The following is a 13552-nucleotide window of genomic DNA, read 5'->3' on the forward strand; positions in this document are numbered from 1 at the left end:
TCAAAGATAATGGCCAATGGCTCTGCAATCACATCCGCCAAATCCTTTAGCACTCTCGGATGCAACGCATCCAGCCCCATGGACTTGTGTACGTCCAGTTTTTCTAAATAGTCCCGAACCACTTCTTCCTTCACAGAGGGCTGGCCACCTCTTCCCCATGCTGTGCTGCCCAGTACAGTAATCTGGGAGCTGACCTTGTTCATGAAGACAGAGGCAAAGAAAGCATTGAGTACATTAGCTTTTTCCACATCCTCTGTCACTAGGTTGCCTCCCTCATTTAGTAAGGGGCCCACACTTTCCTTGGCTTTCTTCTTATTGCCAACATACTTGAAGAAACCCTTCTTGTTACTCTTAACATCCCTCGCTAGCTGCAACTCCAAGTGTGATTTAGCCTTCCTGATTCCATTCCTACATGCCCGAGCAATATTTATATACTTATCCCTGGTCAATTGTCCAATCTTCCACTTCTTGTAAGCCTCTTTTTTGTGTTTAAGATCAGCAAGGATTTCACTGTTAAGCCAAGCTGGTTGCCTGCTATATTTACTATTCTTTCTACACTCTGGGATTGTTTGTCCCTGTAACCTCAATAAGGATTCTTTAAAATACAGCCAGCTCTCCTGGACTCCTTTCCCCCTCACATTATTCTCCCAGGAGATCCTGCCCATCAGTTCCCGGAGGGAGTCAAAGTCTGCTTTTCTGAAGTCCAGGGTCCGTATTCTGCTGCTTTCCTTTCTTCCTTATGTCAGGATCCTGAACTCGACCATCTCATGGTCACCGCCTCCCAGATTTCCATCCACTTTTGCTTCCCCTACTAATTCCTCCCGGTTTGTGAGCAGCAGGTCAAGAAGAGCTCTGCCCCTAGTTGGTTCCTCCAGCACTTTCACCAGGAAATTGTCCCCTACAGTTTCCAAAAACTTCCTGGATTGTCTGTGCACCACTGTATTGCTCTCCCAGCAGATATCAGGATGATTGAAGTCGCCCAATGGACTTGAAGTGCAATGGACTTTCGGTCCAATGGCATCAATAAAGCACATAGACTAGAACATTTATTTTCATAAGACTGCGTTAGCCACAGCTGTTCCTCATGATTTTGTCAGTGTGATCAAACAGCACAATGTGGCATTTCAATCTATATTGCTAAAAAAAAGTGTGACTGTCCAACTTTTCCATTTGTAAGACTGTCAGAACCTCTGCGTATGTGTTATATTTCTGTCTTCATCTGAGATGATATCTCACATTCCAAGGCAAATTGCTTCCTAACTAAATTCAGATGCCTGCAATTGCCTTTGCCCAGGTCAGCATAAGAAGAGTTTGAGGATGACTTTGCTGGCATACATGGTTTTCCTCAGGGGAGCTTACCAAAACCATCAATCATATTCAGTCCTGAAATAAATAGGATGTAATAGCGTTGCTGAATGGCAGATATTGGCAGGACAACAGTTCTTCTATCCTGGCATGGTGTTTCATTGCTTGCCAACTAATATTTTGCATCTTGTATAAAAAAGATAACATAGGGCTTAACCTCACAAGTGCTGAACACTTGTGAGATGTTGAGTTCCCTCCATTTCCACTGAAGTCAGTGAGAGCATTCAGGGCCTGATCCAAGACCCCATCAATGGAAAGATTTCTTTTGATTTCGGTGAGCTCACTCTTGCAGGTCTGAGCCCATAGCAAAAGGAAGAAGGAAAAGAAGTCCTGACCATATGAAATATGACCACATAGATAGTAGAGTATCTATATTCCAGTTGATATGATAGTCTGTCATCTAGCAAATGCATAACTCAATTTTTCAGCAGAGGCTTAGCCATGTTACAGATTATGTGAAGATTCTCGTCAATCACCGAATACATTATTTGTGAATATAAAGAGGTGCATTACTATAGATACTATTGGCCATTTTACTCCTTAAAAGAAGCAGTTTGGAATTTCTGGATACTTTGTAAATAAATTAAAACACAAACAAATGAGTTAAAAATTCAGTAGAGATTCCAAGAAAGAACAAAAAACAAGGGAAAGTAAAATGAGCCAAACCCCTCTCATTCTATTCACAAGAGCAGTCTTCTGCATGTCAAAGTTTGGTGGCCTCAGTGGGATTACCCAGACGAGTAAAATAAGAAGGATTAAGCCCAATTTAGACAACAAAGATACTTTTTCATCACTTATGTCAATTCTGCAAATGTTTATACATCTGAGTAACTTTACCGATAGGAATAGTCCTATTGAGCTCAATGTCAGAGTTACACACATAAAGTGTTTGCAGGACTAGGATTTAAGTGAATAATGATCCATTTGGCCAACTTTTAGAATTTGCAATGGAGGTCATTCAAGAAAAGTACTAGAGGACAATAATCACACATTTGGCATTGACAGATATTTAACAATTCATCAGATTTGGCTGGTCCAACACCATTTCCTTTAGCAATTACATGTTATGTTACTGAGTTACATTAGGAAATTATAACTCATTTGGTCAAAGTTTTATTTTGAGCTTCAGAATCTTGGAAGGAACTTTACTCTGACAACAAATGCAAAGGTACTTACAATGCAGTCTGAATAATTCACATGCTTTAAGATTTTTTGTACTAAATATCCTTGGGACACTCGTTTCTATGTCCATGCAGAATAATGCAACCCTCCTTCCAATCCTTCTCTCCAATTTATAATTGACCTAGAAATGTTACACAGCTAATCTCAGCCTCTACTTTAAAATGGAAAAATAAAAGGAAGCCCCTTAACCTTTTCCTTTGTGACGACAACCCTGGTGTATTCTACAGATTTGCGGTTATTTATGGTTCTCTGTACAGTTGCCTAGAGCTAGTATATGGTACATGTGAAAACCATGGCCATGTGTCCCTTGATTTTGTGGAGGATCCATGATTTTTTCATGACTATGGGGGCAGAGATGCATGAGATGCTACCAACGACAGCCTTCTCAGCTGTCTGAATCTGAGCCACTTCCTCTGCTCTGAATCTCTTTCGACGTCTGGCCTCAAAAAGGAATAACTAATGAACGTGATAAAGACAGTGTGGTCCAGTGGCCTAGGCATGGAATCAAGAAGAAGTGCATCCTAAATCTGACTCTGATGTGGGCTTCTTCTGTGGCCTCGGTCAATACACTTAGATGTAAAATGCCTGTTATATATGGGTAAATCCATTTTTGGATGCCTAAGCTGACGGTCTAATTTTTGAGAGCTACTGAGCACCTGATTCAGTCAGTGAATGCTGAGGGTGCTTAGCACTTCTGAAAAAATCAGTTCCTTGTTGTCTCCAATTAAACAGGCCAAGAATTATGGTGAACAGCATGGGTGGATACTTTTGAAATTGTTGTCCTTAAGCTCTCTGTCTTATTTTTCCAAACTGCCAAATGAAGATAATTACTTACCCCATGGGGGTGTTGTGATTATTAATTAGTTGATGTTTGTAAAATGCTACAGAAGTGTTAAAACTCACCAAGAGCTAGAGGCTCCAAGACCCCTGGTTTATTTAAATCAATGTTCTTTGCAAAACATTGTAAAACTTTTGCCTTGACTTCGGTACGAGATGGGCTCCATTTCTCCAACAGCCCCATCTCATCCCCAAACTCATATTTTTTCATGTACAATCCAAGGCTATTAAGCATGTTACTGAGAACATGGCAGGTGTTGCCTCTAAATGTTCAACCTTGCTTTCTGAAGCAGATTGATACCTCTTATACTCTGAATTTTCTTTGTCAGCAACATTCCCAGTGTAATCAACTGAGCAGCTAATATTTAGTGATGGGTTTCTACGAATCCAAGTTGCTATCCTGGATATCTGTGCTAATGGTATTGGTAAATGATGGCCATAACTCAGAAGTGATTTCTAATTTTACTGGAGAATACTGGGGGTGATTCTGGTGCCACTCTTAATGAGCTTCCAGCAGTGATACAACCAGGTTTATGATGGAAATGATCAACTAAGTAACAATGGCAATGACAGTAAAAGATGAAGTGTTTATAACTCAAAAGATATACAATCTTCAGAATTTGTGGTCAACTGGGATGCTTTATACAGTACAAGTGCTGCATCCTTTCAGATCTGGTGTCCTCCATCCAACCCCCACCCACTAGTTCTTGTTGTTTTGATCTTTTTTGCCAGGGAGAGTTCCGACTGGGAACTGGTGAGACCCGGATAGGGAAGGTAGGTGTCTCAAAAATTATCTGAGGACCTAATGGTTTAAAGCACAACTGGGAGTCATGACTCCATGGCTTTCTTTCTGCCCATTACTTGCTCTGATGGCATTGTTCAAGCCATCCACCCTCCCTGTGGCTCCTATATTCTCATTTGTAAAACAAATAGAATAAATATAAATAACAATAATAATAACAATAATAATAATAATAATATTTGTTTCCACCATGGGTTTTGTGAGGCTACATTGGTTGCAAAGTCGTTTGAGATACTCAAATTAGATACATTGTGAAAATGCACAGTAGCATTATTTTAGTTATTATGGTGAGTCTGGCAGATGACTGATTGGCTAATGCCTTTGAGAGAGGACTCTCCTACAGACAAAAAGTCTAGGGTATTAAGGTGGTCATGGTCTCCTTCCTGGTTCCTCTGACCACTGGCGTTTAGCCAGCTATGGTTTAACATTTCACTGGTGGTTCAAGTGACTACAGGACAAGGTTTAAAAGAATTGTGATTTAAACCAACATGAAGGGTTCCCTGACTGCTATGGGTCTGACTCTCTTTTCAGTGAAACAGGGATAAATCAAGAGTAAGACATTTGATGTCGATGGAGTTACACCACTGTAAAGGAATTGCAAATGAGGGCAGAATGATGATCTGCCAGCTGACAGTTTCTGAAGAGATGGAACATTTCACAATTTCACAACTCCTCCCTCACTCCCAAGATCATAAATGGAAAAGGAGGAGATAACAGTCATTTCTAGCCAAAGAAGCCTCTAATTCAACTTCTGAGAGAGTTCAGACTGGCAAGTGTTGAGGATTTGGGAATTATGGGGATGCCCATTAATCACACTGAAAATGTGTGTGGATTCATGCAGCTGAAGCCATATAATTAAGCTGCTACTCAGAATGTAGCAGTATGTGCTTGAGGAAGCCACATGGGATTTCTGTGTGTTTATCTGCTTGCACATACATGTATAGATAAACCTGAGTAGTTCTTTTGTTCTTCTACTGCTAGGCAGAGTGAGTATAAAACTGATCCAAGACAAACTTGGATGTGTGCCTTAATTTTTTTTTAATAAATAGTGCTGTCGAGTAATTTTCAATGTATAAAAGAGGTTGGGAAGGATTAACTAGTTCAAAGACTGGATATTTGGAACAAATTGCTCAGCTTGCTGCAGATACAGTGCCCATATTACACACTAAATGAGATCAGTGGGAAAAGAACTGGACCACCATTTCTGAGTTGTTTTTTTTTACTTTACTTTAAGTATGTAACTTTCATGCACAAATACCAGAAAGTACAATCAATATTGCCAATGACAGAATAAATATTTCATCCTGTGCAGTGTGGAATATAAGTACTTTGTACTTCCAATTTCTTTATTGTCTTTAGCATATTTGCCAATAAAATAATTGAACACGGGAAGTGGTTAGCTCTGTAGATTAGTAATAGGCTATTTAGCCTTTCACTTTCAGGCTGCAGGGTCCATTACAGTCCTGGCATAGTACTGACAGATATTTGTTATTATGACTAGCCATAGGCATCTGCCTGTTTTGTTGCTGCTTAGGGTTATGTCACTTTGCATGTCCATCCCTTTACTGTCCTTCATTCAAACCCCACCCACGGGTTGGCCCACTGTGGAAACCCACCCTCCCCGCATTTATCTTGGAAGATACATTTGGGGAACCAACCCTCCATGGCCTTCAAGTGACAAATGCACTGATCCCACTGCATGTCACTGCCAGTGACCTAGAGATGGAAGATTCTGCATCTTGTACCCAATTCCTCAGAGCTATCCAGTCATCTGAAAAAAAGTATGTCATCCAGCAGACTAAATTACACTTGGGTTGAAAAGGCTACGATCATGCTCTCTTCGTCTTTTGATTTATAGAGTATGCATTACTGCCTTCTAGTACCGTTCACTGTGATATGATAAGGCCCCACACAGAGCTGGGAAGGAGCTTTAAATGAACAAGAACAGCAATATCTCTGCCATCCCTAGAGGCCAAAATCCTCACATGACCCTTCTTCTGCCCTTTAGTGAGAGAGCTCTGACATCGTGACAGCTTTAATAGGTAGCCAAGAGGCAGAACAAGAGTAAACGATCTTTGCAGTCCATCTTGTCTTTCTAAAATTCTGAGGGATACAGGGAGGGAAACCACACACAAGTAGTAACACCAGGACCAAGAAAAGAAAAGCAAGCTTTAAGTGCTATTAAATACATAACCTATGCTTAAATAACGTAAGGGCTGTAACACAAACCAGCAAAGCCAGGATTTTCCGTTAGAGCTCATTCTGCTCCACCATTAATTCACAGCATTCTGAAGCTTTGACTTTGAATTTCAAAGATTGTGTCTAGTTTGCGTCTAAATATTAATCATGTGTTTTGGGCTTACATCACTTGCTTAAGAGGTTTTCCTCTCCTTTTTAATATTTTTTTTTTAGAAAGGTTCTTAAAAATGGCCTGATGTCAGCAAGTAGAGATACACATATTTAGAATTAAGCAGAAAAACAAAATAAACATAGAAGATCTGGAGAAAAGAAATGTTCCATCTATCTTAAAAAAGTAGACATATCTCCACAGTTAATAGTAATAATAATAATAATAATAATAATAATTAATAATACATTCAGGAATAACAATATCTTCCATTTATAAAGCACCTTTAATCCCAAAGCACTTTACAAAGTAAGGGCCTGATTCTTCACCCATGAAGTCAATGGAAGTTTTGCTACTGATTTCAAGGGGACCAGGATTGGGCTCTTAAATTGGTATTTAACATATTCAGAGGGATCCCTTCACCCATTACTAAAATGTGGCCATCTCTGTGGTAGCTGTTTTACAACTCAGAGGAAGTCCGCACAACAGTTTAGATTGGGAAATGAAGAAAAAAAAAATCTTTTCAAGTTTAGAAAAATAACATGCAACTGATTTTGTGTTAGCGCTGTACTTTAACCCCTTCCCAAAAAACTAAACTGACCAACAAACAAAATGCCCTCTTAAAATCTTTCCCCTCCCCCCCCACAAAACAGTCAGAGCTTTACATAATGGTATAAATTAGAAACAAGGTTACTCACCGTGGAGGAGTCACTGCTTCCGTTCCCAAGCGTAGCTCCCTCAGCACAGGTGGGTAGGTGGGTAGAAAGTTGACTAGCCCTGCCCCCATCTATGACATCACATTCTACCTCATAAAAGGTAGTGAAAGTGCTCTGAACTCCAGTCTGATTTCCGAGAGATACAGAAAAGAGAGAGTGAGAGAGAGAGCAAGAGAAATATTGTACCCTAGTGCAGAGGGGAGAAGAGGAGAAAATGTGTGCTGAAGGAGCTATGCTTGGTAAAGGAAACAGGGACTCTTCCATGGTGAGTAACCCCACTGTGCAATTCCTCTCACTTGCTCCCTTACCACAGGTAAGAAAATTACTGAACAATTTGCTAAGAGGGGAAGAGTGAGCTATGGTGCTATATGATGAAAACTAGAAGGGCCAGGAATGGCTACCCTGTTGAACCATGATTGCACTAGAGTGGGCTAGGGAATTTGACAGGGGGATTAAAAAGTAACATTTCTGTGTATCTTTTTAAACACTGGGAACGCACATATAAAGGTGATGTAAGCAGTTGGAATTTCACCGACTTCAATGGGAGTTCACACAAATACACTAGGGTTGAATTTGGTCCATACAGAAGTCAGAGGAGAGTTTTAGCCAACCGTTTTATAGAAATCAGATGAGAGGGCAGGGAACCTTCACTAGCATGAAAGTCCAAACATTGTGGTCAGGGAGAGTCAACTTTCTCTCACCCTGACTGCCTGAGCTGAGAGAGCAAGTGAGGGGAATGGTAAACATTCTGGGCAAACATTTATTTACAAAGCACACTTTAAAGTTCTATAAAGTATCAGCAAAATTACACAAAGGTGATCGCTTTAGAGAGTGTATATTTTAGTCTAGTAATTACACACAATGGCACCTTCTAGACCGAAGCCAATTCTCTCAGAGGACAACTTCCCTATAACCAGAATTGTGGTTTACAAATGGGAACTTTCATTCTAATTCTCTCTAAATGGAATTTTGCTCTATCAAATTCTGCATAAAGCAGGTTTGACAATATATATTACCATTATCCATTACAGTTTTGATTTTCTTATAACCCAACAAGGCGTCCCAGCTAAAAATGTAGTATATTTACTATGGGCTAAATCTACCAGCCTCCCTCATATTGAGTAGTACCTCCATCAGTAGGTAGCCACATTGCTTCCAGAGTAAGGGACTACCCAATGTGAGCAAGAACAGTAGAATCTGGTCTGATTTTTTTTTTCTTGATGTATAAGGAATGCTCTTAAGAGTCAGGATTACAAAGTTACACTGAGCAAATACTGATATTTTCCCTTAGGATCTCAGTTGCTACAAGGATCATGTAAATTGTAATCTACCCAGGATTATTTTTCAGTTTCACTAATGATTAATGTGCATCCTCTGCTCTGCTTGTGTTGGTTTTGGTTTCCCCCCTCTTCCGCTATAGCAAAAGAAAGTCTTTTTGATTAATGGCTATTACCAATCACTTCATCTAATAACAGAGGTCAAGGATATTGCCTCTTTATCTGAACATCTTTCACTATATTTGGAAATGCAACAGCATTTTAACATTCAAAGTAAAAATTAAAAGAAAAGAGAGAGCAAGAACAACTTTACCACCTTGATTAGCTCCTCCAATCTGGCTTGTTCTACCTATCTTAAGCAAGAGCTACTGTAACTGTTAGAGGCGAAATATGAGTTCAGGAACCCAATGCAAAACTAGGCTGCATCTGAATGATGCAAAGTGATGATGGGTGCTGTAACTTTAGGTTTATAATTGAATTAAGGATCAGGATTTCTAACTGATTCCTGGTTAAATGATGTCTTTAACCTACGTCAATGTTTAAAGAGGGAAAAATAACTTTTCTGCCTTGTAATAGGACTGGATTGAGTTACGTCCATCTGAACCTTATGACCTACTGTTAAAGGCTTTCCACATTTTGGTGAATCTTCAATCAGTTGGTGGAGACTTCATTGTTACCTTTTCTAACCAACAGGGGTTATTACTAATCCTCCAAATGGACAGGGAAAATTTATCTTTTAAAGGCCTTTGAGGTAAAAGGTAACTGCTGTAATCCAATCAGGTCACAATCCATAGGATTGTCTTGACCATTGCACTATTGTTGATTTTGCCAAATGAAGTAGGAGCATATTCTAAACTCTTCAGCAGATATCAGAACTTCAGAGGCCCAAGCAAATAGTAGTTGGCATGGTAAGACTAGATTTTGTGGGGAGATGCAAATTGTCATTTAAATATTACCCTCAAATCGAAATGCCATAGCACAGAACCTTCTGATGGATGGTGATGGCCAAATAAATTCTCCACTAATAACCTATTATTAAAAATGAGGCCGTTAGATCCCATAGTGATAGCATGGTATAAATACCTAGAAAGATTAGGTTTGACGATAGACTATTAGAAAATGTGAGAGGGCATTTCGGTTTGCACTGTGGAGACTGCACCTGGTGTACTGCTTTGGGCCACTCAGTATCAGAGAGACTTTGGTTGAGAAAGAAGAGGAAATGCAGAGAAGAGTAAAACAATAGTGAGCAGCTTGGAGCGATTGATTTAGGAGGATATACATAAAATTTGGTTAAACAGAGAACTCAGTAAGAACTACTACAATGAACTACAAACAGTTCAGTTTGCAGGGCAGTATATTTCAGAAGAGAGAGAAATTGCTCCTAGTGTGCCAAAGAACTATGAGTAACTGGAAGAGCATATGCAAAGTTGAGTATCAAGAGGAACTAGATGAGGGCTTTTAGGTTGTCAGATCACTTCCTAAGGGAAGTGGTAGCAGCTCTGTAGCCTAACGAGGCTATAAACTTAGTTCAGCTAATGATTTGACATCTTGCACCTAACTGTCTAGCAGCCAGGAGCTGGATTTGTCCAGGTTTGGTTTCCCAACAATCATCTGTCAGATAAAACAACAACAAACTTGCTTAATAAGAATTTGGCAGAAGGTAATAAATGAATAGGCTCTATTCAGGCATTGGTGGGTGCCACTGAGATAAAGTTTGAATGCTTTCCCTCAAGATTGTGGACGGCTGAGAAAAATAATGACTGCTTAGAAATACCAGTCCATCGATGTGCTACTGTTCCAACTAAGGAAGGTAAAAACTGATATACCATGAGAAACTCAATGACTACTTGGAATAAAATATCACACTCAAGGCATGTCAAGGTGCCAGGTTCATAAGGGTCACTAAAGGTCAAGACAGAGACCTTAACTCGACACCCCGGAAAAAAATTCTGTTTTGCTGTTGTTGTGGATTAAGTTGGTTCTGATGGATAGATAATGAAATCCATCTCATTCATCACGTGTCATATCCAAGGAATGGCCAAACAGATAATATCCCATATGACACTGGATAGAACATGCAAGTCCTGAAAGCTTTTAAAATTGGCAGATAACATGTTGAATTTAGTTATTGGTATGTACGAGAATTCTTGGTATGGTCTATTAGCTCAGTGCTGGATGCAGTCAACATACCTTTCCCAGATTATCCTAAAGATCTAATAGGGCCTTTAATGAGGGCAGGGCAAACCATTTGAATTTGTTGTCTCATTTTCCCAGTCTGTAAAATTGGGGTATTACTACTTACCCAGCTCACAGGGTGTTTTGATGATGAATAAATTCACGTTCAACAGTACACAATTCTAGGCATTATCATTTTTAGGGTATTTTAGGAGGATTGGTCCTACGTCTGTGTCTTAAATCAATAAATATTGGCCTCACATATAGGGAGCTGGTTTGTAATTCAAGGCTAATGGTGTGATGTGGAGGATAGACATATGTTTTCCTTTCTCCTGAGAAATTCATGAATAAAAGCAGCCAGATTACATCTGGTGACTGGAAGAAATGACTTAAGAAGTTTGACACATAAGAGACTCTGAACTTTCCTAATGCAAAGGCTGATTTGCTGCTTTTTTCTTCCTAAAGTTATTCGTACATAGTTTGTGTGATGGAATTAAGTTTCCCTGGTGAGTTTTATTGAGTGTTTTATATGCTGTTTTAAGTATTTTCCCTCAGTATTTGCAATTAGTTGGAAAAACTGTGTGAAGTTTCTCCTTGAGGGTATGTCTTTGTGTGTGTGTGTGTGTGTATTATCCATCTGCAATGAAAGTTGTCAAGAACCGTAATTAAAGGGAAAGAGATTGAAGAGTCTAGTCTGAAGTTATTATTTCTTTAATATCACATAGAAGACCACTTAGCAATATTTTGGAAGTGGGATTAAGTCTCACCACTACACAGATCAGAGTGAAATAATTGGTAGAACTGGAGTTTCACTGTATATTATCAATCAATTCTGATTTTATCGAAAAATCTCCTTCCATTATTATGTTGAATCTTTAGGTGCTCCAGGCCAGGTCTGCCATTTCCCCACGCATGCCATTTAGTTAAATGCTGCACCTAAATATGGTCAGATTTAAAGTAATGGGATGGACACTCAACCCTAATTTCTGAGCTGGGGACATAATCTGGCTGCAACTGGGGAAATCTCAACTGCTGTAACGCTGGTGGACACAGATCCTAAACCATCCACTCACTCTCAGAGAAGGGAGCCTGATGGGGCAGGCGGGAGCCTTATTTCTCTATAGAAGTTCTCAACTGCATGGTCCTTAGGGATATAGCCAACTGTTGTAAATCAGAGCAGCACCCAGGTTCCTCTAATTTATTGAAGGGCCAGGGTAGTTTGAGAATCAGGAAGCTGTAAGTGGCTCTCTGACTTTCCCTTCTCCTCCATGCTGATCATATCATGGCACAGGAAAGAATCTAGCCTAGCATTCTAGGTATTTCACGAACAGAAGTTTTTTGATTGTCAGATTTCCTATATTTATATAATGAGAATAGTATATATTGAAATATATAGATTAGTATTGCCTTCAAATCCATAACATACTTGTTTCAGGCATCAGCTTCCAATATATAACTTTTATTTTTTTTCCATTGAATTAAATTGCTCAGGAGTTCTTATTTTTGATATCAGGCTCTTTTTTTCTTTGAAAAACACTCTTAATTGTAAATTTCAGTAAATGTACCGTCCGATAATTCATAAAATTACTAGTTACTACAGAATATGCACCGTACAGAGAGGGGAAAAAAAAAACACTTTAAAATCCCTGTGATTCCAATCATACATGTAGGATCCTTCTAGGGCTGTCAATTAATCACAGTTAACTCAAGCGATTAACCCAAAACAAATGAACTAGGATAAAAAAAAAAACTGTGATTAATTGTAGTTTTAATCACACTGTTAAATAATAATAGAATACCAATTTAAATGTACTATCAATATTTTGGATGTTTCTCTACACTTTCAAATATATTGATTTCAATTAAAACACAGAATACAATTTGTACACTGCTCACTTTATATGCTTATTTTTATTATAAATATTTACACTGTAAAAAAGATAAACAAAAGAAATAATATTTTCAATTCACCTCATACAATACTGTAGTGCAATCTCTTTATCGTGAAATTTATCCATTGTTATTTTTACATATAATTGCACTCAAAAACAAAACAATGTCCACTCAGCATAGATGCTGGAACTAGGGGTGCTCCTGTACCCCCTGGCTTGAACTGGTTTCCATTATATACAGGGTATACAATTTGGTTCAATGGCTCTCAGCACCCCCACTATACAAACTGTTCCAGCACCCCTGCGACTCAGTGCTACCCTTTGTTCAGCCAATCGCTAAGACAAACAAGTTTGTTTACATTTACGGGAGATAATGCTGCCCACTTACTATTTAAAATGTTACCTGAAAGTAAGAACAGGCATTCGCCTGGCACTGTTGTAGCCAGCGTTGCAAGGTATTTACATGCCAGATCTGCTAAACATTCGTATGCCCCTTCATGCTTCAACTTGTACAGTGCAAATATTTGTAATAAAAAATAACATAAAGTGAGCACTGTACACTTTTCAGAGTAACAGCCGTGTTAGTCTGTATTCGCAAAAAGAAAAGGAGTACTTGTGGCACCTTAGAGACTAACCAATTTATTTGAGCATGAGCTTTCGTGAGCTACAGCTCACTTCATCGGATGCATCCGATGAAGTGAGCTGTAGCTCACGAAAGCTCATGCTCAAATAAATTGGTTAGTCTCTAAGGTGCCACAAGTACTCCTTTTCTTTTTTCACTGTACACTTTGTATTCTGTGTTGCAGATTAAATCAATATAATTGAAAATGTAAAAGAATACAAAGATAAGTATAATTAATTTAAATTGATATTTATTATTGTTTAACAGTGCATTTAAAACAGTGATTAATTACAACTATTTCTTTTAAATCTCACGATTAATTGTGATTTTTTAAACT

At 38.9% G+C, this 13552-nt stretch overlaps 1 protein-coding gene across 4 annotated transcripts in view; it reads right to left on the reverse strand.

The window, feature by feature from the left end:
- The window catches only part of CTNNA2 (catenin alpha 2), a 775924-nt gene that overhangs the window by 19981 nt on the left and 742391 nt on the right, over positions 1 to 13552 (reverse strand). For 2 of the 4 annotated variants that reach the window (XM_037898317.2, XM_007061449.4), the window contains exon 18: positions 7232 to 7375. The exons of the other annotated variants lie outside the window; for them this stretch is intronic. In XM_037898317.2, the coding sequence (XP_037754245.1) occupies positions 7232 to 7375 (144 nt within the window). The remainder of the gene's footprint in view (positions 1 to 7231; positions 7376 to 13552) is intronic. 4 annotated transcript variants of the gene reach the window in all.

The sequence above is a fragment of the Chelonia mydas genome, chromosome 4, assembly GCF_015237465.2.
Source record: "Chelonia mydas isolate rCheMyd1 chromosome 4, rCheMyd1.pri.v2, whole genome shotgun sequence".
Taxonomy (NCBI): Eukaryota; Metazoa; Chordata; order Testudines; family Cheloniidae; genus Chelonia; species Chelonia mydas.